The 24,577-nt window shown below is 53.2% G+C and overlaps 1 protein-coding gene and 6 non-coding genes across 9 annotated transcripts; 2 read left to right on the top strand and 5 right to left on the bottom strand.

Moving 5' to 3' along the window:
• Positions 1-247: 247 nt before the first annotated feature.
• On the top strand, positions 248-21,717 carry LOC120375444 (zinc finger protein 189-like). Of its 3 annotated transcripts, XM_039496082.1 has the most exons (4): positions 248-298; positions 2,413-2,539; positions 4,330-4,517; positions 21,661-21,717. In XM_039496082.1, the coding sequence occupies exons 2-4, from the start codon at positions 2,419-2,421 to the stop codon at positions 21,661-21,663; spliced, it is 312 nt and encodes a 103-aa protein (XP_039352016.1). In that variant the 5' UTR covers positions 248-298; positions 2,413-2,418; the 3' UTR covers positions 21,664-21,717. The 3 variants fall into 3 exon arrangements, with proteins under 3 accessions (XP_039352016.1, XP_039352015.1, XP_039352014.1); XM_039496081.1 differs by lacking the exon at positions 21,661-21,717 and having other exon boundaries at positions 4,333-4,697; XM_039496080.1 differs by lacking the exon at positions 21,661-21,717 and having other exon boundaries at positions 4,330-4,697.
• Positions 13,690-13,761, bottom strand: TRNAD-GUC. The gene has a single exon. It is a non-coding gene; the product is annotated as a tRNA-Asp (tRNA).
• On the bottom strand, positions 14,924-14,995 carry TRNAD-GUC. Its single transcript has one exon. It is a non-coding gene; the product is annotated as a tRNA-Asp (tRNA).
• On the bottom strand, positions 16,158-16,229 carry TRNAD-GUC. The gene has a single exon. It is a non-coding gene; the product is annotated as a tRNA-Asp (tRNA).
• TRNAD-GUC lies at positions 17,391-17,462 on the bottom strand. Its single transcript has one exon. It is a non-coding gene; the product is annotated as a tRNA-Asp (tRNA).
• On the bottom strand, positions 18,622-18,693 carry TRNAD-GUC. The gene has a single exon. It is a non-coding gene; the product is annotated as a tRNA-Asp (tRNA).
• Positions 21,718-22,116: 399 nt separating the features above from the next.
• On the top strand, positions 22,117-22,189 carry TRNAR-UCG. The gene has a single exon. It is a non-coding gene; the product is annotated as a tRNA-Arg (tRNA).
• Positions 22,190-24,577: the final 2,388 nt, after the last annotated feature.

Genomic DNA, 24,577 nt, shown 5'->3' with positions numbered 1-24,577 from the left:
TAAGGGGCTCTTTCTTCATCCCCCTCACCCTGGTGTTTCCTGGATGCTCTGAGCAGGGTGGGGGTTGGACTCTGTTGACTGCAGTCCACCCAGAGCTTCCTTTGATGGGCTCCTCTGCCCCACAAATAGTGGGGCTGTGAGTGGGGCAGCAGGTACTGAGTGTTGGACTCTTGCTCTTTCAGAGGCCAGTGACTTATGAGGAGGTGGCTGTTATTTCACCAGGGAAGAGTGGGCTCTGCTGGACCCTGCTCAGAGAGCCCTCTGCAGAGACGTCATGCAGGAGACGTGACCTTGCTGGGTAAGGATTCCAATCTCCTTCCTCCTTGGTAGGGAAATTAAGAGATAAGGTTCATGCCAGCCCCGCAATGCTACCTCTGCTCCGGCCTGTTTCAGCATCACCCCAATATGCCACAGAGGACCCTCCCTTCCCCCCCACTGCAGAACACTTTGGGAACAGAGCACAGGAGCAGTATTGCACAGTGTCAAATAGCCTGTGTTTGCTCAAGTGAAACTGGGGGTTAGGTCCGGCATAATGAACAGAAGGTTCCTACCCCTGCCCTTCTCTACAAACACTGAGCCTACTCCCCCCAAACCAGAATGTGCTTGGGGTGTGAGAGGCAGGCTGCTGGAGTCAGGGCTGCTGGTCCAGGGTTACTTCTCACACAGACACTCAGGGTATGGCTACACTTGCAGCTGTACAGCGCTGGGAGTTAAACCTGCCTTCGTACAGCTGAGTAGGGAAAGCGCTGCAGTCTGTCCACACGGACAGCTGACAGCACACTGGTGTGGCCACATTTGCAGCGGCATTGGGAGCGGTGCATTATGGGCAGCTATCCCAGCATTCAAGTGGCTGCAATGTGCTTTTCAAAAGGGGGGTGGGTGGAGTGTGAGAGGGAGCGTGGTGGGAGAGAGAGTGGGGTTTTGGACTGCTGAGAGTGTCAGCACCCTGCCTTGCAAGTTCCGACCCCCTCCCTCCTCCACCCCTCTCTCACTGAAAGCAAACAGCAGCTGTTTGTTTTTTCACAGACCAGATAAGCAGCTTCCCTCCAACCCCCTTCCCTCCTCCCCCGCGCTGCCTCTCTCTTCAAGCAAACATTAGCTGTGGGCGTTCCAAAGGGAGCCCCCCTGCCTCCCTCTACTCATTCACAGCAAACAGGAGCTGTTTGGTTTTTTGACAAGCAGCTCCCGGAGCCCGGAGTTCACAACAAAACAAAGAGAGGCATCACAACAAAACAAGGAGAGGAACCTTCACTTAAAAGGATTATGGGGAGTTTCTGGAGGTCAATCACTGCGTAATAAGGTTACTCCCTGTTTACACTGGAGCGGCAGCGTCTCAGCCACTCCGCAGCAGCTGTTATTCCTCTCGGGGAGGCGGAGTACCTGCAGCGCTGTAGCCATGGAGATGCAGCGCTGCATGTGCCTTGCCAGTGTGGACGGGGAGTGAGTTACAGCGCTGTGGGCGGCTTTATTGCACTATAACTCGCAAGTGTAGCCAAGGCCTGAGTGCCCGTTCTCAAGAAACTGACCAAACGCTTCACTGAGGCTACTTAGGATGAAACACATTGAGATACAAGTGCATGGCCAATATTCATAACTTCAAATACAAAAATGATACACACATACAGGCAGCATAATCATAACCAGCAAACTACAACCTTTCCGTAGACACCCCACTGGGCCTCCCCTGTACAAGACCTGGTGCAGCCATAGGCCCCTGGTTGCAGCGGTGATCTATACGGTCACAGTTCATGTCAGTAACGTCACAGTGGGCACGTCCGAGGGGGCTGGTCTGGAAGCGGGAGGGGGCAGGAAAGCCACAAGGTGGAGGAAGGGAGGGGGACAGGGTGTGATAAATCTGCCGAGATTTGTTTACTGTGGTGCCTAGATCCCAGCACCAGCCCCCTATGGTTTGTGGGTGGGAATTCCCTAACTAGTCAAGCAGGAAACACCCCCCCCCCCGTATGGGGCTAGGGAAACTTACCAGACTTCAGTACTGGAGCCTGAACCTACTAGCCAGAGGCAGCTGTGAGATCTAAAGGGGCACCCACCAGTGAGGCCAGGGGAGACACCCCATCCCCTCCCATCCGGCTGCTGGCAATGAGGAGGGTGTTGCCATTCACACCAGGAGCTGTCCCTGGACCCTGCTGCGGGCTCCATCTCCTGTCCCAGCCTCTGGCTAGTAGGTGAGTGAGGAATGGGAAGACTCCTGCCCCCTCTCTCTGCTGGGAGGAGTGGGGGTGCTCTTTGTCTTCCCTCCCCTTGATGCTTCCTGGCTGCTGTCCTGTGATGGGGTATGGGTGGAACTATGCTGCCTGCCTGCCTCCCACAGCTTCCAAGTGATTGGCCCTCCCTATGAGCAGTGGGGTTGTCAGTAGGCAGCAGGTACTGAGTGAGGGGCTCTTGCTCTTTCAGGGGCCAATGGCCTTCGAGGAGGTGGCTGTGTATTTCACCGAAGAAGAGTTGGCTCTGCTGGACCCCGCTCAGAGAGCTGTCCACAGAGATGTCATGAAGGAGAACTATGAGAACATGACCTCGCTGGGTAAGGATTCCTGTCCCCTCGGTTATTAGAAGGAGAAGGAAGAGTTGAGGTTCACAAGACCCCACAATGCGACCTCTACTCTGCCCTGTTTCAGTAACACTCCAACAGGCCAATGAGACATACTCGCACGTTGCCGCCGCCGCCCCCGCCACACAACACTCAGGAACAGGATAACACAAAGCCCAACACCTTCTCTTTGCTAAGGCAAAACTTGGTTAGGTCCAGTGCAGGGAACAGAAGCTACCTGCGCTTGGCCTGCACTCAAACACTGAGTCTGCTGCTCACTATCCATCTCAGACTTTCCTAATGTCACCACCCCTTTACCCTCGCACTCAGGATTCCTTCACTTACCTCATTGAGTATTGGAGGCCATTAGCACATATGCCACCAGAATGCTGACAACCCTCGTGACAAGAACACACCCTTGTGCACCTTCATTGACACAACCTACAACACTAAGCACTGACATGAGGAATACCTGTTCCTTCGAGATTCACACGCACCTCTCTTCTTATCACAGTCCCAGCTCTGCCAAGTTGCTCCAACTGTTCCCTCCACTGTTCATGTAAAACTACAGCTGACGCAACACAAATAATGGCATGTTCTTAGTCTTCCTTCTATTGATCATTGATCAGTACATTTTAAGGCCAGGAGATACTATTAGGTCATCTAGTCTGACCTTCCATATAATACAAGCCATACACTTTCATCCAGTTACCATTGTAGTGAGCTGAATAGCTTGTGTTTTGATGAAAATATCTTCCAGAAAGGCATCCAGTGTTGAGTTGCAGACTTCAAGAGATGGAAGTGCCAAATTTCCCCGGTTAGTTGGTAAACCGTTGCTCCACCCTTACTGACCTATTCCCAGTGACATTTGCTAGCCCCAAGGTTAGGGAATAGGGCAGAGCTAAGCTTCCTTTGCAGGTGTGGTGGGTAGTTCTTCATTTACTGGTTCTCAGATGTTTAACTTTCACCACTCTCCACATACTGGAAGGGCAGAGGCAGCACTAGGCAACCTTAACTGTGCTTTAATGTAGTTTATAGAATCATAGGACTGGAAGGGACCTAGAGAGGTCACCTAGTCCAGTCCCCTACACTCATGGCAGGACTAAGTATTATCTAGACCAGAGGTGGCCAACCTGTGGCTCCGGAGCCACATGCGGCTCTTCAGAAGTTAACATGCGGCTCCTTGTACAGGCACCGACTCTGGGGCTGGAGCTACAGGTGCCAACTTTCCAATGTGCTGGGGTGCTCACTGCTCAACCCCTGGCTCTGCTACAGGCCCTGCACCCACTCCACTCCTTCCTGCCCCCTCCCCTGAGCCTGCCATGCCCTTTCTCCTCCTCCTGCCCCCCAGAGCCTCCTGCATGCCACAAAACAGCTGATTGGGAGGTGTGGGGAGGGAGGGGGGGCACTGATCCGTTGGTGGGAGGTGCTGGGAGCTTGGGGGAGGAAGCTTATGGGGGTGCTGCTGATGTATTGCTGTGGCTCTTTGGCAATGTACATTGGTAAATTCTGGCTCTTTCTCAGGCTGGTTTAACTGCAATGAATTGACAGCCCTACTTCCTATCCATTCTGACTAACTCCTGGCAGTAGCTCCCTCCCTGCACTTCATTCTGCCTGAGTATTTGGGTGGCAACTGGCTGAAGAATTCATCTCTTCCTCTCTCCCCTTTGGGGAAGAGTTTGGGGAACTTCAGTCCCTGATTTTTTTTCATCTCCAGCTGTTCTTCCAGTTTGTTCTCCCCTTTTCCATTCCTGTTTGTGATGGTTTTTCTTTCTGTGTCCCAGCAGGTGCTGGGCTGGTGAGTGAGACCATGGAGCAGAATTCTCAGCAGGAAGATGATGAGGAAGTGGAACCACATGGCACACTATTGCAAAGATGCAAAGGGAGTGTGTCCAGGAGTTGTGATCAGGGAAAAGCCTGTGAGAGTCAGCACATTCCAGAGAGGTGGCAGGGAAACCAGGCAATGCAGAAGGTTGGTTATTCTGTTTATTATCGGAGAACTCAGACTTCTCAAGGAAACCACGGCCCAGCAGAGAATCCCCAGGGGAGAGAGAAATAACACGTGTGTTGAGTGTGGGGCCTGGTCTACCCTACGAGTTTATATCGAATTTAGCAGCGTTAAATCGCATTAACCCTGCACCCGTCCACACAACGAAGCCCTTTGTATCGATATAAAGGGCTCTTAATATCGATATCTGTACTCCTCCCCGACGAGGGGAGTAGCGCTGAAATCGGTATTGCCATTTCGAATTAGGGTTAGTGTGGCTGCAATTCGACAGTATTGGCCTCCGGGCGCTATCCTACAGTGCACCATTGTGACCGCTCTGGACAGCAATCTGAACTCGGATGCACTGGCCAGGTAGACAGGAAAAGCCCCACGAACTTTTGAATTTCATTTCCTGTTGCCCAGCATGGAGCGCCGATCAGCACAGGTGACCATGCAGTCCCGGAATCAAACAAGAGCTCCAGCATGGACCGTACGGGAGATACTGAAGCTGATCTCTGTATGGGGAGATGAATCTATTCTATCAGAACTCCGTTCCAAAAGACAAAATGCCAAAGCATTTGAAAAAATCTCCAAAGCTATGATAGACAGAGGCCACAATAGAGACTGAACACAGTGCTGCGTGAAACTTAAGGAACTGAGACGAGCGTAACGGAAAGACAAAGAATCAAATGGCCGCCCATGGAGGGAGGGGGGGGGACTGAGGATTCGAGCTATCCCACAGTTCCCGCACTCTCCAAAAACTATTTGCATTCTTGGCTGAGCTCCCGAAGCCTGAAGGGTCAAAAACTTTGTCATGCGTGGTTCAGGGTATATGTCGTCAGCCTCTCCCCTTCCGTGAAAGAAAAGAGAGGCAAATCGTTTCTCACCTTTTTTCAATGTCACCGGATGCTGCTGGCAGACGCGGTGCTGCAGCGCTACACAGCAGCATCCCCTTCCCTTCCCCGATGGCAGACAGTGCAATATGACTGTTATCCATCATCATCATCCTGTGAATGCTCCTGGCTGGCCTCGCTGAGGTTGGCCGGGGGCGCCTGGGCAAAAATGGGAATGACTTCCGGTCATTCTGTTCTTTAAGCTTTGTCTAATGGAGATTCAGTCCTGCCTGGAATATCATAGCAGCTGGAGGCTGCCTTTTCCCCCCACACTTTTATCTCTGCTTTTATATCAGGATAGTGAACTCAAGCTAGCTAACTCCATGGCAAATCCTGGTGCATTCAAGATCCAGGTACATTTCACCTTCATGTACCTAGTTAAAGTCACTCCTGGTTCACCCTCCCTGGAGCTGATGGACATTCCTATTGGAGGGACACCCACCTCCATGACATAGCACAAAGGAGGTGATGAAAAAGAGTGTGGGACTCATCCCAAGGAAAGGTGAGCTGCAAAAGTGAAAAGCAAACAACTCAGGTGAGGGAGTTGAGACATCACAGTGACAAATGGTGCCTCAAAGTTCAGTATGTGGGAATTAGCAAAAGGAAAACAAAATCTAGACAAGGTTTTTATGGTCTTTAACTCCCTTGCAGCTTCTCGGATGACAAATAAGGGCTGAGCTCTGACAGAACTGTTTCCCACACCTGGAGCATCCATAGGGTTTCTCCCTTGTGTGAATCCTCTGATGATTACTAAGGATTGAGAGCCGAGCAAAGGTTTTTCCGCATTCACAGCATTCATCGGGTCGCTCCCTGTGTTGATTCTCTGATGTCTAATAAGGTTTGAGAGCCTACTGAACTACAGCTAGGGGTGACCATGGGGTCTGAGCTGGGGCAGCAGCAGCAAGGGGGCAATGAGGGGAACTTGTCACTTGGGAAAAATGAAACTGCAAAATCTCTCTGTGCTGCAGCAAAAGCCTCTCGTTTATCCCTTAAACCCCCTGCATGTAACTCTCCACCCCTACCCTGGCGCTCAGAAACCCGCTCACTCCTGTGCACATTTTTAATTTTTCTTGGCTTTCTACAAACATTTTCCCCATCAAAATGAACAAAGACATTTAAAATGAGAAAACAAAACCAAAGAAACCCCCACCAGTCTCCCCACCGCACATGGCTTGGGTCTGAATTTTTTTTCTGAAATTTTAAGGCAATAAAACTGACTTCTATTGGCCAGATAACAAATGTCATTCTCCCATGCTGCACCTAAGCCTTGTCTACAGAGGTGCAAATCCGCTTTCGGTGATGGAACTCCTCAGTTTCAGCGACATGATAAAACCACTTTGATGGGAGTCGTAAGGGTTTTTATGCAAAAGTTTTGTCACCAAAGTGCTAGTGTAGACACTGTGCTTTATTTTAGTGCTCTGGTTGGCCTCTGGGAGGCGTCTCTCAATGCCTGTCCTGACCCCTGTAGTCAGCAGTTTCAACTCCGCTGCCCTGCAGCCGGGTAAACACCTTCCGCCCCTCCCCCTTTAAAGGTCCAGGAATTTTTGAAATTCCCCTTCCTGTTTGCTCAGCATGGAGTAGTCTCATCCCATCTTCCCAGCTGACCATTGGGGCTCCACACAGCAAATGCTGTCCTGCTTGGAGCACTGCAGAACTGCTTGATCTGATCAGTATCAGTTGCTCTGACTCCCCCCTGCACCCAGCCACTGGCTCGCAGAACCACCCCAAATCCTCCAGCAGCCACCCTGGCAAGGCCTGGCCTAGCAGGCTGGGCAGTGGGTGTCCAGCTCCCCCCAGCTTCCTCCACCAGGGACCCACAGCCTCTGAGGTTGCAGGAGGCACCCCTGGCCCTGGGGCGGACACGCCTGGAATTGCTAGGACCCTCTATGCCCAGCTGCTGGCCCATAGAGCCACCCCAAATCCTCTAACAGTCCCCCAGGTGAGGCCTGGCCTGGCCGGCCTGGATAGCAGGTGTGCAGCCTCCTCCATGGGGGGCCCACAACCCCCAAAACTGCAGGACTGGGGTTGACCTGGTGGCTGAATGGGGACTTAGAAAAATTTCTTCTTGCGACAATCAGGGACTGGCCCCTCATGCCTAGCCGAGCCTGACAGGTGCCGTGTCCAGTGTGAGTGGTCATGAATTATTATAATCCTTACAAGATTCCCATGGAAGGTGGGGGGTATATAGTTTGAATAACAGATCGGTCAAGAGAAAGGAAAGTCTGCACATGAGGACAGAACTTCATGCAACAGTGGTTTTATTTATTCTCTCCCATGCTAACAAAGGTGTTAATAATATCTAGGGAATACAATAGAGCCCTTTGACTAAAAAGCCTGGCAGTTCTTCCTTGTTGGTTTTCTGGCATGCCCAGGCTGAAAGGACTTTCGCATTGATCTTCAGCCATTTCCCTCTTGCTCCTAGAGGGAAACCATAGTATTTGACTTCATTGGCCCCAGTCAGTTCTTTAATCTGATTTGTCATTGTTTTAAAATGCCTCACATTCTCAGCAGTGTGTAAGTGAGGTTCTTCATAAATCACCCATTTCAATTCACGGGCTTCCCGCTTCAGTGTATCACAGTTTATGTCTTCGTATGCAGGTACCCTGGACTGCAGGACATTGTCCTAAAATGTGAGCTAACGATTCGTAAGAGGCAGAGCAGTGCCTGCAATTCACAGTTTGATTATGCTTGCCACGTCCTAGGTATTCTATGGTGGGATGCATCTTTGATCTGAGTTTGAGGGCTGTCAGAAATTGATGTTCTGAGAACCCACAATGAAATTTCAACCAAGCATTGCTGATTGAATCATCATAAAAGTGTTCAACTCCACTGCCTTAGCATGGTAGATTTTTCCACTGGGATAATTCTGCATCTCTCCTGTGTGTGTGTGTGTGTATAAAAAATGTATTATTAGGAGCCAGTTTCTCCCACTCGTTGAGAAGTTCCAAGACATGATGTGGTAGTCTGTAGTCAAAGACTGGGTGTGTTATCACAGTTATCTCTTCCTCATTCCTCACTGGCAGCCACCCAGAGATTTTGAAATTCTTCTTCTATATTGCTTGCCAATGCAATACACTGAATTATTTTATCTTCCAAATATGCAATTCTGTGTAACCACCTTGCCTGAATAGAAGGGAGAAACAAGCGAGTTTCATCACTCCCAGTCCACCATCTCTGGATCTGGCATAAATGAAGCTATTACAGGTGTCTGTTGGTAGATGGAGCTACTGATTCACAGCATTCCTAATGTTGTCATCCAGGGAAGATAGTAAGGTCTTTTTACAATTGGTGTACTCAGCTAGATAAATGATCCTCGGTACTGTAAATGTGTTTAGCATAATCCATTTTTGTGAAGGTCTTAGTGGGACTTTATTAATTATTCTTTCAAGCCAAGTGTCAAGCTTTTCTGATGATGCCGGTTTGGAAAACCCAATCCATGGGTGAACCTTAAGTACCAGGTATTTCTCAGACTCACCCGGTATGATCATATTCAGCCCATCCTTGTTGATTTTCCAGGCTTCACAGTTATTGACAGTAAATGAGTCATCAGTTGGGCTCAGGAAGAATCCGTAGCATTTCTTAGCTTTGTCAAAGTTAGAATCAAGACTCACAATTTGTCAGACCACTCTGTTTTTATTAGCGCAGCGCTCCGCCAATAACACTTAGATAATGTGAGTGGCCATGCAAGACCCAAACAGTCTTATTTATACAGAAGATAAAAGAGCGGGAATCAAACAAAGTGACAAAGAAAAAAACAGCAAAATTCACCTGGGGCATAGCATGCATATCCTACTTCCTTACTAACTCCTACCGATCTAAGGCTAATGCTTCACCAATTGCCCTTAAACAGTGCAATTGTTCTATGTTAATGTCTGTATTCCTGACACCTGGACTCCAGCATTCCAGCGATTTTCCTTAAAGGTACAGACAGCATTTCTTTAATCCTATCTATTTTTGTAATATAATTAATTCTACTTTCACAGCTTGCACTTTGAGACCAGACCAGACAGCCTGCAGAAGGCTTCTAGTATTTCGATGTTTGCATTCATACCTTCTCAAGTGTCACTTAGCATGACTAGATCCTCTGCAAAGACAAGTGTTGTAATCTTTTGTGTCCCATATGGGAATCCCAGACCAGCCTTCTCTAATGCTGAGATTAGAGGATCTAGTGCGAAATTGAATAGCAGTGGTGACATAGGGTCTCCTTGTTGTATGCCAGTTTTTATTTCAATGGCTGGGCTGAACTCCTTCCCTACTTCCATGCGGGTATGGATGTTCTTATAGGAGTCACAAATTATGTCAACAATGTGCTGATCCAGGCCCCTTTCCCGTAGTACTCACATAATATGGTCGTGGGATACTGAGACACGTTTTGTCTATGAACACAACTCCTAGTGGCTTTTTGTTCTTTTTGGCTTGCTTTGTTATGGTATGGAGAATGTTGAGGTTCTCCGAGCAGCCTGGTGCAGCGATAAATCCTCTTTGATGTGCATTTAATGGGCATGCTTTTGTCAATCTGTTCATTAGTATTCTTGGGAAAAGCTGTAGCACTGTAGACCCATCCGATGGTAAGAGGCTTCCAATTTCCCAGATCTTTCAGCACCTCGGAGTCTTCTGTTTTCAGGATCAATAGGGAACGGCATTATTTTATACCATCAGGTATTAAACCTGTAATCAACTATGTGTTGAATAGTCCAACCAGCATGTGGCCTTCAAGGTCTAAGTCCCTCAAACTGACCTTGTCAGGTCCTGGAGCTGAGTTCCTGTTCATCTCTCATGTTCTTAATGATTTCTTTACACAAAATTAAGATGTTGAAAGCAGAGTTGTCGGCAGTAGCATGAGATCTGAACTGGCCTAGTCCTTCAAAGGGTGTTTGGGTCTCCCATTTGTCCTTGTATACCTGGAGGACTTCTGCAAGCAGGATCAAGGATGATAGAGGCGAGCTTGCATCTGTCATTTTCAAATAGATATGGGTATCTTTTGTAGGTTCCTTTTTGTGCTGCTCCCCTTCTTTTTCATCCAAGCCTTTTTCTTTCCTCTCTTTTTGTTTGTGGCCAGTTTGTTCCATCTATTCTTCGGCTCAGGTGCTTTTTGTTAGGAAGGAAGAGAGGATGTCAATGGAGGTGGATTCAACAAGGGATCTGAAATTGGAGTTTCCAGTCCCCCATGCGTTTATAACTTCCATATCAAACTTTATCTGACCTTGGAGTTTCTGGTCTGTGCCTTGGTTTATTAGGCTTTCATTTATTTTACGCATGTAGGTGTCCTTGAGCCCAGTGATAATATTGGGTTTGTCGGCCATAAAGCATGTTTTTGCTCCAGGTCTTGGGTCAGCTGTCCTCAGTTTGGTTTTTTTATGGAGGCCCAGGAATTGCCATTTTTCACTTATTTATTTATTTAGCAGTTTTGGTTTTAATGTGCTCTGCGATCACAATACTTATGCATCTTTTGCCCTAAAATGTTGTAAAAGTCAATGAGGAGTTGCTCTTCGTCAGCTGTCCAACAACTCTTGTGTTTTCTGCACTGTGAGTTCTGTTTAGGTTGACTGGCTTTGATACGCTCTTCATTTCGTATTGCCGGAGGAGTTACTTTCTTATGTTGAGAGACACCAATTTTGGTGTCAAATCGCTTGGCACATACTTCACAAGCCCAGTCACCTGCTGCTCTTCTGCTGTTCTCCCTTTACATTTAGCAATGTGAGACTGTGGACCTTTTGGGTCACTTTTTTTACACAAGGAGCATTGGAATTCCACATCTTTCCCACCATGATTACGCTTAAGGTGGATGCTTGGAGCATTTGATTTGCCAACATGATCTCCACAGAAAGGACATGCTGGATTATCATTAGGCAGCTGTATTAGAATCTTTCCCTGTACTCCATTTACACCTGTTCCTTCTGTCACCTCAACAGTGGAAGTGTTGTGGTTGATATGATCATTGAGGTTATCTTTAATTCCGTTTGTCCCTGCTTTGGAGCCTTCAGCACCAACTTCCTCTTCATAAGCGGTGTTCGTAGAGAGGCCAAGATCTGACAGTCTGTTAGGTTTTAAAGTCTCCTTGGATGCTGTGTTTGACTTCTGTAGTGAGAATTGGGCGGATCCTCTGTGTCTTTCCTATTTTCCATGCCACAGTTTGGCACTTAGTAGCATTGTCCTTGGTATTATCTTGCCAGGTACCTGATGTGGGATCTACCTCCATTTATGGCCTTGATTCTGTGTGTGGCATATCACTGGGGTATCCACTTCCCCGGGCACACACTTGGGGTAGTGGCAAGCTATATTGTGGAATTGAGAGGATTTACCACCCTTGTTACAGACCACTCGAATGGCGTTACTTTTGTGTACCACGTTAATATGCTTAGCCTACTTTCCAAACGTAGCTAAAATCTGTGGAAAATGGGAAAACTAAAACAATCAATGGGATATTCTAAATAAAAAACTCTTTCCATGAACTACTATTTGGTAATGCATTTAAATCCTTAAAACCAGGCTGAAAATTGTCCACATCTAAAGTATTAAAAGCATCATTGGTAAAAACTATAGGTAAAAATGCTAAATCACTTTCAGCCTGGTCCTCACCTAGCGATTCAATTTCATCGACTCCCATTACGTCTTCGACAGGGAGGTCACCTCTCTCAAGCTTGTGATAAATCCACTCACTAAAAATATTTTGTCCATAGGTCCAGCGACCTGAATCACTCCCCTACTATATTTTACACTGCCAGCCGGGACATCAAAGCCGGCAGTGGGGGGGGGGGGTTACCTGGTCCAGCGCCAATCCGGTATGTAAATTACTTTTTTTTATCCATAACTAAAAGATATAACCCTTCAGAGGGGGATGCTATCCCTTACCGGGGGAGAATAACCCTTACCAGGGGGATTCAACCTGTATCTGGAGGAGGCTACCCTTGCCAGGGGGAAAATACCCTTACGAGGGGAGCAGATTTTCTTGGGGCTGGGGATTTGTGCTCTGCAATCCGCCTGGCTAGCCAAGATGGTTAACGACTCTCACCACGAGGAGGTGGCAGTAGGACTTACCATCCAGAGGCTTTCCTCACTGAGGGGTCCCAGCCAGCATAATGCTAAGCGCTAACGGGAGTGCGGAAGGGGGCTCGGATCTTGGCAGAGATTGCCCCATCGGCCCCTTATCCACTTCTCCAGATTCTCAATCCACCACAACCCTCAGGTATTCATAAGTCTCCGGGCTCGACATCTGGGAGGGTCCAGAGACGCATGGATAGTCACGGAGAGAGTCATAGTCATAGTTACTCCCACCATTTACCTTCACTGATGAAGCCTTTGGCTATTTCTGTACAGGCGCGACTACCTGCCCTTTCCTGTTTACTATAAGCGGCCAGTCTGCATTCGCATCCACATCCAGTAGTTTAAAAAATCAACTAATAATTTAAAATAGAATTTAATCCATTTATTAAATATTTATTCTATGCATTTAAAACCATTCTATAAAAGGACCGATAGTAAATAGCAATGGAGATAAAGGTACTAAAACCTATAATCCAAAGTTTAAAACGTGGAAACAGAATAGCGAAAATTTAGTTTTAGTAAGATACACAGAATGGGAAGTCCGGGATCTTTACCGGTCACTGAACAGAGCCATCATGTCGACTGTGGAATATAAAACAAGTCTACGGATGACTCTCTTTGCAAACGGACGCCATCAGACTGAGCCACGAGGCGTGCTGCAGGATAGCCCCTCCCCACCAAAAAGCAATGCCGTGACCCGGATTCGAACCGAGGTTGCTGCGGCCACGGCGCAGAGTACTAACCACTATACGATCACGGCCAGGTGCTGGAGGTGCAGGCTAGCAGCCCAGCGGAAAATGCTCAGCTCTGCGCTCTCGGGGCGGCCACCTACCTCGCCGGCGGCCACAGGTCTTTCTCAAGTCTCCCCATTACAGTCACAGGTCAAATGCTGAGCAAAGGAAAAAAGAGAGGAAGCCAATCCCATGCCTCTCCCTTTTCTGTCTTCCTCCACCCCTGGACCAAGTCCTCCCGTTTGTCTGGGCCATTGTCCTCATGGCCCTGGCCAGCCTATTTCCCTTTGCCGCTCTGAAACGTGCCCCCACGTGCAGGCCCCGGGGGAGGCTTTGGCTAGGGCGAGCGTGTCCTTGCGAGGTAACTGTCTCTCTGGAGGTGAAAGTCATCAGTGCGGGGTGCGAAGGGAAGTGGCCGTCGAAAGAGAATGCAAGGCATGTGACGGGCAGGCCAGGGATTTCTTTGTCCCCCCTTCAAAAGGGTTCACCCTCCCCATCGGGGAATCGAACCACGGTCTCCCGCGTGACAGGCGGGGATACTCACCACTATACTAACGAGGAAAGGGGCATAATGAGCGGCCCCAGCTCCCACAAACCAGCTATGGTCAGCGTACACCTACACCGTCGCATGGGCCCCAGCAGGCAACAACATCCCTGGCCCTCTTGTGCTTCCCAAAGGCTTTGGCCACAGCAACAGCCCTGGCCCTCCTCATCTGCTCTTGCCCAGCAGGACGCCTTTCCGGGCCTACACAGCTCCTCACACAACACCCGCCTGGGACCTTGCCCTCCCCTACCAGCTCAGCAGCACCTTTTTTCCTCTCAAAACCTCCTCTTGCCACCCTCCCCCTTCCACACTTCACACTCACCTCATCACAAACTCACCCACGGCCCCTTTGGCTTCTCAAGCGCCTCTGAAGGGACGCAGCTTCCCTGGCACGCAGATCCTTCCCTTCAACGCTCACTGGATGGACGATCGAAACACAGCCCTTTCCAGGAGGGAATGCGCTGCTTTTGGACCCTGGCGCCCAGCAAGAAGTCCTGGGACTCTTTTTCTGACCGATGGACCCCACTGACTTGCCTTTACCAAGCAGAAACTGAGGACCGGCTGATGGCTCTCTTTGCAAACGGACGCCATCAGACTGAGCCACAAGGCGTGCTGCAGGATAGCCCCTCCCCACCAAAAAGCAACGCCGTTACCCAGATTCGAACCGAGGTTGCTGCGGCCACGGCGCACAGTACTAACCACTATAAGATCACGGCCAGGCACTGGAGGTGCAGGCTAGCAACCCAGCGGAAAATACTCAGCTCTGCGCTCTTGGGGCGGCCACCTACCTCGCCGGCGGCCACAGGTCTTTCTCAAGTCTCCCCATTACAGTCACAGGTCAAATGCTGAGCAAAGGAAAAAAGAGAGGAAGCCAATCCCATGCCTGTCCCTTTTTCTGTCTTCCTCCACCCCTGGACCAAGTGCCTCCCCGTTTGTCTGGGCCATTGTCCTCATGGCCCTGGCCAGCCTATTTCCCTTTGCCGCTCTGAAACGTGCCCCCACGTGCAGGTCCCGGGGGAGGCTTTGGCTAGGGCGAGCGTGTCCTTGCGAGGTAACTATCTCTCTGGAGGTGAAAGTCATCAGTGCGGGGTGCGAAGGGAAGTGGCCGTCGAAAGAGAATGCAAGGCATGTGGCGGGCAGGCCAGGGATTTCTTGGTCCCCCCTTCAAAAGGGGTCACCCTCCCCGTCGGGGAATCGAACCCTGGTCTCCCGCATGACAGGCAGGGATACTCACCACTATACTAACGAGGAAAGGGGCATGATGAGCTGCCCCAGCTCCCACAGACCAGCTATGGTCAGCGTACACCTACACCGTCACATGGGCCCCAGCAGGCAACAACACCCCTGGCCCTCTTGTGCTTCCCAAAGGCTTTGGCCGCAGCAACAGCCCTGGCCCTCCTCACCTGCCCTTGCCCAGCAGGACGCCTTTTCGGGCCTACACAGCTCCTCACACAACACCCGCCTGGGACCTTGCCCTCCCCTACCAGCTCAGCAGCACCTTTTTTCCTCTCAAAACCTCCTCTTGCCACCCTCCCCCTTCCACACTTCACACTCACCTCATCACAAACTCACCCACGGCCCCTTTGGCTTCTCAAGCGCCTCTGGAGGGACGCAGCTTCCCAGGCACGCAGAGCCTTCCCTTCAACGCTCACTGGACGGACATTCGAAACACAGCCCTTTCCAGGAGGGAATGCGCTGCTTTTGGACCCTGGCGCCCAGCAAGAAGTCCTGGGACTCTTTTTCTGACCGATGGACCCCACTGACTTGCCTTTACCAAGCAGAAACTGAGGACCGGCTGATGGCTCTCTTTGCAAACGGACGCCATCAGACTGAGCCACGAGGCGTGCTGCAGGATAGCCCCTCCCCACCAAAAAGCAATGCCGTGACCCGGATTCGAACCGAGGTTGCTGCGGCCACGGCGCAGAGTACTAACCACTATACGATCACGGCCAGGTGCTGGAGGTGCAGGCTAGCAGCCCAACGGAAAATGCTCAGCTCTGCGCTCTCGGGGCGGCCACCTACCTCGCCGGCGGCCACAGGTCTTTCTCAAGTCTCCCCATTACAGTCACAGGTCAAATGCTGAGCAAAGGAAAAAAGAGAGGAAGCCAATCCCATGCCTGTCCCATTTTCTGTCTTCCTCCACCCCTGGACCAAGTCCCTCCCCGTTTGTCTGGGCCATTGTCCTCATGGCCCTGGCCAGCCTATTTCCCTTTGCCGCTCTGAAACGTGCCCCCACGTGCAGGCCCCGGGGGAGGCTTTGGCTAGGGCGAGCGTGTCCTTTCGAGGTAACTGTCTCTCTGGAGGTGAAAGTCATCAGTGCGGGGTGCGAAGGGAAGTGGCCGTCGAAAGAGAATGCAAGGCATGTGGCGGGCAGGCCAGGGATTTCTTTGTCCCCCCTTCAAAAGGGGTCACCCTCCCCGTCGGGGAATCGAACCCCGGTCTCCCGCATGACAGGCAGGGATACTCACCACTATACTAACGAGGAAAGGGGCATGATGAGTGACCCCAGCTCCCACAGACCAGCTATGGTCAGCGTACACCTACACCATCGCGTGGGCCCCAGCAGGCAACAACACCCCTGGCCCTCTTGTGCTTCCCAAAGGCTTTGGCCGCAGCAACAGCCTGGCCCTCCTCACCTGCCCTTGCCCAGCAGGACGCCTTTTCGGGCCTACACAGCTCCTCACACAACACCCGCCTGGGACCTTGCCCTCCCCTACCAGCTCAGCAGCACCTTTCTTCCTCTCAAAACCTCCTCTTGCCACCCTCCCCCTTCCACACTTCACACTCACCTCATCACAAACTCACCCACGGCCCCTTTGGCTTCTCAAGCGCCTCTGAAGGGACGCAGCTTCCCTGGCACGCCGATCCTTCCCTTCAACGCTCACTGGACGGACATTCGAAACACAGCCCTTTCCAGGAGGGAATGCGCTGCTTTTGGACCCTGGTGCCCAGCAAGAAGTCCTGGTACTCTTTTTCTGACCGATGGACCCCACTGACTTGCCTTTACCAAGCAGAAACTGAGGACCGGCTGATGGCTCTCTTTGCAAACGGACGCCATCAGACTGAGCCACGAGGCGTGCTGCAGGATAGCCCCTCCCCACCAAAAAGCAATACCGTGACCCGGATTCGAAGCGAGGTTGCTGCGGCCACGGCACAGAGTACTAACCACTATACGATCACGGCCAGGCGCTGGAGGTGCAGGCTAACAGCCCAGTGGAAAATGCTCAGCTCTGCGCTCTCGGGGCGGCCACCTACCTCGCCGGCGGCCACAGGTCTTTCTCAAGTCTCCCCATTACAGTCACAGGTCAAATGCTGAGCAAAGGAAAAAAGAGAGGAAGCCAATCCCATGCCTGTCCCTTTTTCTGTCTTCCTCCACCCCTGGACCAAGTGCCTCCCCGTTTGTCTGGGCCATTGTCCTCATGGCCCTGGCCAGCCTATTTCCCTTTGCCGCTCTGAAACGTGCCCCCACGTGCAGGCCCCGGGGGAGGCTTTGGCTAGGGCGAGCGTGTCCTTGCGAGGTAACTGTCTCTCTGGAGGTGAAAGTCATCAGTGCGGGGTGCGAAGGGAAGTGGCCGTCGAAAGAGAATGCAAGGCATGTGGCGGGCAGGCCAGGGATTTCTTTGTCCCGCCTTCAAAAGGGGTCATCCTCCCCGTCGGGGAATCGAACCCTGGTCTCCCGCGTGACAGGCGGGGATATTCACCACTATACTAACGAGGAAAGGGGCACGATGAGCGGCCCCAGCTCCCACAGACCAGCTATGGTCAGCGTACACCTACTCCGTCGCATGGGCCCCAGCAGGCAACAACACCCCTGGCCTTCTTGTGCTTCCCAAAGGCTTTGGCCGCAGCAACAGCCCTGGCCCTCCTCACCTGCCCTTGCCCAGCAGGATGCCTTTTCAGGCCTACACAGCTCCTCACACAACACCCGCCTGGGACCTTGCCCTCCCCTACCAGCTCAGCAGCACCTTTTTTCCTCTCAAAACCTCCTCTTGCCACCCTCCCCCTTCCACACTTCACACTCACCTCATCACAAACTCACCCACGGCCCCTTTGGCTTCTCAAGCGCCTCTGAAGGGACGCAGCTTCCCTGGCACGCCGATCCTTCCCTTCAACGCTCACTGGACGGACATTCGAAACACAGCCCTTTCCAGGAGGGAATGCGCGGCTTTTGGACCCTGGTGCCCAGCAAGAAGTCCTGGGACTCTTTTTCTGACCGATGGACCCCACTGACTTGCCTTTACCAAGCAGAAACTGAGGACCGGCTGATGGCTCTCTTTGCAAACGGACGCCATCAGACTGAGCCACGAGGCGTGCTGCAGGATAGCCCCTCCCCACCAAAAAGCAATGCCGTGACCCGGATTCGAACCGAGGTTGCTGCGGCCACGGCGCAGAGTACTAACCACTATACGATCACGGCCAGCTGCTGGAGGTGCAGGCTAGCAGCCCAGCGGAAAATGCTCAGCTCTGCGCTCTCGGGGCGGCCACCTACCTCGCCGGCCACAGGTCTTTCTCAAGTCTCCCCATTACAGTCACAGGTCAAATGCTGAGCAAAGGAAAAAAGAGAGGAAGCCAATCCCATGCCTGTCCCTTTTTCTGTCTTCCTCCACCCCTGGACCAAGTGCCTCCCCGTTTGTCTGGGCCATTGTCCTCATGGCCCTGGCCAGCCTATTTCCCTTTGCCGCTCTGAAACGTGCCCCCACGTGCAGGCCCCGGGGGAGGCTTTGGCTAGGGCGAGCGTGTCCTTGCGAGGTAACTGTCTCTCTGGAGGTGAAAGTCATCAGTGCGGGGTGCGAAGGGAAGTGGCCGTCGAAAGAGAATGCAAGGCATGTGGCGGGCAGGCCAGGGATTTCTTTGTCCCGCCTTCAAAAGGGGTCATCCTCCCCGTCGGGGACTCGAACCCCGGTCTCCCGCACGACAGGCAGGGATATTCACCACTATACTAACGAGGAAAGGGGCGTGATGAGCGGCCCCAGCTCCCACAGACCAGCTATGGTCAGCGTACACCTACACCGTCGCATGGGCCCCAGCAGGCAACAACACCCCTGGCCCTCTTTTGCTTCCCAAAGGCTTTGGCCGCAGCAACAGCCTGGCCCTCCTCACCTGCCCTTGCCCAGCAGGACGCCTTTTCGGGCCTACACAGCTCCTCACACAACACCCGCCTGGGACCTTGCCCTCCCCTACCAGCTCAGCAGCACCTTTTTTCCTCTCAAAACCTCCTCTTGCCACCCTCCCCCTTCCACACTTCACACTCACCTCATCACAAACTCACCCACGGCCCCTTTGGCTTCTCAAGCGCCTCTGAAGGGACGCAGCTTCCCTGGCACGCAGATCCTTCCCTTCAACGCGCACTGGACGGACATTCGAAACACAGCCCTTTCCAGGAGGGAATGCGCTGCTTTTGGACCCTGGCGCCCAGCAAGAAGTCCTGGTACTCTTTTTCTGACCGATGGACCCCACTGACTTGCCTTTACCAAGCAGAAACTGAGGACCGGCTGTTGGCTCTCTTTGCAAACTGACGCAATCATACTGAGCCACGTGGCGTGCTGCAGGATAGCCCTCCCCACCAAAAAGCAATGCCGTGACCCGGATTCGAACTGAGGTTGCTGCGCCACGGCGCAGAGTACTAACCCCTATACGATCACGGCCAGGTGCTGGAGGTGCAGGCTAGCAGCCCAGCGGAAAATGCTCAGCTCTGCGCTCGGGCGGCCACCTACCTCGCCGGCGGCCACAGGTCTTTCTCAAGTCTCCCCATTACAGTCACAGGTCAAATGCTGAGCAAAGGAAAAAGGAGAGGAAGCCAATCCCATGCCTGTCCCTTTTTCTGTCTTCCTCCACCCCTGGACCAAGTCCTTCCCGTTTGTCTGGGCCATTGTCCTCATGGCCCTGGCCAGCCTATTTCCTTTGCCGCTCTGAAACGTGCCCCACGTGCAGGCCCCGGGGAGGCTTTGGCTAGGGCGAGCGTGTCCTTGCGAGGTAACTGTCTCTCTGGAGGTGAAAGTCATCAGTGCGGGGTGCGAAGGGAAGTGGCCGTCGAAAGAGAATGCAAGGCATGTGGCGGGCAGGCCAGGGATTTCTTTGTCCCCCCTTCAAAAGGGGTCACCCTCCCGTCGGGGAATCGAACCCGGTCTCCCGCGTGACAGGCGGGATACTCACCACTATACTAACGAGGAAAGGGGCATAATGAGCAGCCCCAGCTCCCACAAACCAGCTATGGTCAGCGTACACCTACTCCGTCGCATGGGCCCCAGCAGGCAACAACATCCCTGGCCCTCTTCTGCTTCCCAAAGGCTTTGGCCGCAGCAACAGCCCTGGCCCTCCTCACCTGCTCTTGCCCAGCAGGACGCCTTTCCAGGCCTACACAGCTCCTCACACAACACCCGCCTGGGACCTTGCCCTCCCATACCAGCTCAGCAGCACCTCAGCAGCGGAGCTGCCAGGGCCTTGTGCGCTCAGAGCTCAGCGCCGCCCGCGAGAAGCGGCGCGAGGCCGCGCGGGGTGGGTCCCGCTGCCGGGCGGAGGGACCGAGACCGCAGCAGCGCGCCGCCTCCCGCCTGGCGAAGCCGCAGCACCGGGGTCACAGGGCCCGAGGCACTTCGCGCGGCTGTTTCCTGCCGGTCGCGGGTGACGGGTCCTGCCCGGGCGGCCGCGGGTCCCGATGGCAGCGGGGGCTCTGGCGTCCGCCCGCCCGCGCGGCTGGGAGCTGCGGGCCACCTGCACAGGCCGGGGCTGCGGCTTCTCCTCACCCCCCCCCCCCGGTGACTGGGCGCTCCGGGCTCGGCCTGCGGTGTCTGGGCGGCGGGGGCTGCTCTCCTGCCCGGGGCGGCCGGGAGCTCCCGGGGCTGCGGCTCCTCCTCACCCCCCCCCCGGTGACTGGGAGCTCCCGGCTCTGCCTCCGGTGTCTGAGCGCCGGGGGCTCCTCTCCTGCCTGGGGCGGCCGGGAGCTCCCGAGGCTGTGGCGCTGCAGGGTCTGTGAGCAATGACGTGGGCTGCGGGGTCCTCCCGCCATCAGTACCTGTTGAGAAATCCTGGGTCCATCCGCAGCGGCTGGGAGCTCTGGGGTCCACTCGTAGGAGCTGCAGGGTCCATACGCAGTGGGGTGGGGCTGTGGGGGCTCCCCGGCCACCCATGGCTGCTGGGAGCTCCAGGGTCTGCCTGTGAGAGCTGTGGGGAGATGAGGGGTTTGGGGTGGAGGAGGGGGCTCCAGGCTGCAGGGGGGGGCCGAGGGATGCCGAGGGCCGGAGGGGGCTGTGGGTGGAGGCCGGGGGTTGGGGTCCGGGAGGGGGTGATGGCTCTGGGGTGGGGGCAGGGATGATGGGTTCCAGGTGTGGGAGGAAGCTCTGGGCTGGGGCAGGAGGTTGAAGTGCAGAGGGGTGAGGGCTCTGGGTGCAAGAGGGGGCTCTGGGTTTGGGGGGGTTCAGGGCTGGGGCAGGGGGTTGGGGTGCAGACTTACCTCGGGCGGCTCCTGGTCAGTGGTGCAGCAGGGGGGACCTACTGCCCACTTCCAGGGCACAGCGCGGTGCCCTAGGACACGTAGAGACCAGCCTGCCTGAGCCCCGCAGCACCGCTGACCGGACTGTATAACCTGGTCACTCCACTGGGAGCTCCAGGGTCCCCCTGTCCCATGCGGTGGCTGGGAGCTCTGGGATCCACTCACAGCAGCTGGGAGCTCTGGGGGCATCCCGCTGCTCACAGTAGCTGGGAGCTGTGGGGTCCATCCGTGGTGGCATGGGCCTGTGGGAGCCCCTTCCGCCACTGGTGGCTGATAGCTGTGAGGCCCCCACTGGTCGACAGCTCCAGTCTTCCTGCCCCAGGGCTGAGGCGGAAAATGTCACTGAGATCTCTGAAAGTCACAAATTCTGGGACCCCCTTTATATAATCTTAGCCTTAATCGTTGTTGACTGTCTCTCTCAATCTAGTGATCTGCTCTAGTGCGGATGGGACAGGGAAGACAGACGCTCACCCCCCAGCACAGGTTTGGGCAGCAATGGCTCTTGGGCTATTTCCTGTGCATGCAGAGGATTTGTCCAGGCCGGTGGAGCAGCTCAGCCAGATGAGGAGCTGGAAGAAGGAGACCTGAGCAGCCTGAACATCCCACTTTTTCTCCACAGCCACTGCCTGTCAGCAGGATTCCTCCTCCTCCTCAGTGAGACCAAATCTAAGCACCTAGATAGCTGGTCTGTCCGCTGCACCCCAGTCCCTCATGCCTGAGCCTCCCTGCCAAAGTCCTGCACCTGGCTCAAGAGAATTGTCTCACATCTCGCTGGGAGCTCGACTTCTTGTGCCCAGAGAGTCTCGGCCCCATTCAGTAGAGGACCTGAGAAACACAGTGTCTGCCTTTTCCAAATAAGTGCTTGGAAAGGTTTTGTTCCTGTGACCACGTGGCCTAATGGATAAGGCATCTGACTTCGGATCAGGAGATCAAGGGTTCGAGTCCCTTCGTGGTTGTGCAATTTTACCTTTGTACTGAAAGTCCTGCTCCCTTCAGGGCTGGAACCTGGGTTTGGGGGGGTTCAGGGCTGGCGCACAGCAGCAAAAGCAGAACAGGCCTACGCTGCTGTGTGGGAGGGGAAACCAAGGCACATTGGTGGCTAAATGACAAGACACCTACACGTTAACAGATATTGCTGTCTGCACTCTGTTAGCAATACTACACCCCGACCTGTTTTCAGGCAGCTGGGGACCAGGCACCCCATACCTTGCTAGAACACCCATGTAGGACATCATACATTTAAAGGTACTGAAAGGGGGTGTGACCAGAGACAAGCAGGGATTTTAGGCGTCCCACCTCCACCATGGACAGTGTCCAAGCCTCTGGCAGTAAATTCAGGAGGAGGGTGTAACGTTGCACCCCCTCCCCCTCAGGCCCGCCCTTCGGCATTCCTGGGGAAAGACCAACGTGGCCAACTTGACTTTGGGCCAGTAGGTCAACCAAGAGGGCTGTCTCCTAGGCCTGGCTGCAGCTCAGCTGCAGGACTCCGAGTAAACCCAGCTCCTATCCCTCCCTGTAGGACTTCAGGCAAGGCCAGCCTGCTGGATCCAGCATCCTCTGGTGCGCAAGTCACAACAGCCAGCAGGCAAAAGACCGGCTCGCATCATTTGAAAGAGCAAGACAAAGCCTTGAAACTCCAACTTTGAAGCAACAGGTCCCAGAGTCCCCCTGAGATCTGAGCTCAGCTCGCACTAGTCAGTGTTCTGACAGCTGAACTTTACGCCATGGGACCAGACGGTGTCACAGTCTCTAGACACCTGTGACTCTCAGCTGGCAGGTTTGCACTCTGCACTCACAGCTTCTCTGCAGCTGCTCCCGCTCTCTTCTCCCCTCCTGCCCAGCCCTGACTATGAAGCCTGGCCCTGGCCCTCCTTCCTTCAAGTGCCAGGTGGGCAAGAGGAAAAGCACAGAGGCAAGTGCCAAACTTGTGGGACACAGAACGTGTGAAGGCTAACTTAAACTCTTAATTTCCTTAGGGTTTCCCTTCAATATATTTCTATGCTGGTGCGATTTCTGACCATTGCACGTCTATTGTATTTATTACAATAGCACGAGTGACATAGTCTAGGGCAGGAGTCGGCAACCTTTCAGAAGTGGTGTGGCGAGTCTTCATTTATTCACTCTATTTAAGGTTTCATGTGCCAGTCATACATTTTAACATTTTTAGAAGGTCTCTTTCTATAAGTCTCTAATATATAACTAAACTATTGTTGTATGTAAAGTAAATAAGGTTTTTAAAATGTTTAAGAAGCTTAATTTAAAATTAAAGTAAAATGCAGAACCCCCCCAGACTGGTGGCCAGGACCTGGGCAGTGTGAGTGCCACTGAAAATCAGCTCACATGCCACCTTCGGCACGCGTGCCATAGATTGCCTACCCCTGGTCTAGGGGCTTGGCTACACTTGCAAGTTAGAGCTCATTAAAGCAGCCCCGGGTGCCCTAACTCCTGAGGTGTCCACACTGGCAAGGCACATGGAGCACCTGGGCTCTGCAGCTGGAGCACTCCTGGTAATCCACCTCCATGAGAAGCATAAAGCTCGCTGAGCCCTGCTGAAATGCCCGGGTGTCAGGGTGGATGACATGTTGCATTACTGCACTGTGATTGCCTTCAGGAAACATCCCATAATCCCATGAAGTCAAGTGCCCACTCTGGTCACTGTTTTGAAATCGGCTGCAGGCATGCGGATATCACCTTTCAAAGCTCCGTTTCTGACAGCCGGCTGCTTATCTGCTCCGGGACAAAGCAACCATTAGTGTGGAATGCTGCTGCTGTGAGTGTGTATGGTGGTGGTGGGGGGGTTTGCTGCTGTCCGAACACACAAGACAGCATGCTGACACACTCTCAGCCCCCCAAACACACTGTCTCTCCCCCCACGTACACACAACACACTCCCTGTCACACTCCACCCCCGTCCTCCATTTGAAAAGCACGTTGCAGCCACTTGCACACTGGGATAGTTACCACAATGCACTGCTCTCTGTGGCATTGCCAGAGCTGCTAATGTGCGCTTGCAGCTGTCAGTGTGAACACACGGCAGCGGTTTCCCTGCTGTGGTTTAACTCCCAGCGCTCTACCTCTGCAAGTGTAGCCAAGCCCTAAATTTGCCAGACCAACCGAACTCAGTAACTGCCCCCCCTCCACCATGTGCAGTGAGTAGGGGCACAGTGAAGCACACACCACACTTGCTGGCTCCGCCTTGTGCATGCTGGGGTGGCCACCTCCCCGTTGATGAGACTGGTCCCACCATCTCCGCGGAGCTCCAGTCTGCCCTGCTGCCATCCCTGTCTGTGTTGTCTTCTCTAGCAGTTGACTGGAAGGTGAGCACTGGCCGCATGCCATGTAGC

Source organism: Mauremys reevesii, linkage group 12, assembly GCF_016161935.1.
Source record: "Mauremys reevesii isolate NIE-2019 linkage group 12, ASM1616193v1, whole genome shotgun sequence".
In the NCBI taxonomy this organism is placed as follows: Eukaryota; Metazoa; Chordata; order Testudines; family Geoemydidae; genus Mauremys; species Mauremys reevesii.
The sequence above is the reverse complement of the archived record's forward strand: the minus strand, read 5'-3'. Positions and strand labels throughout refer to the sequence as shown.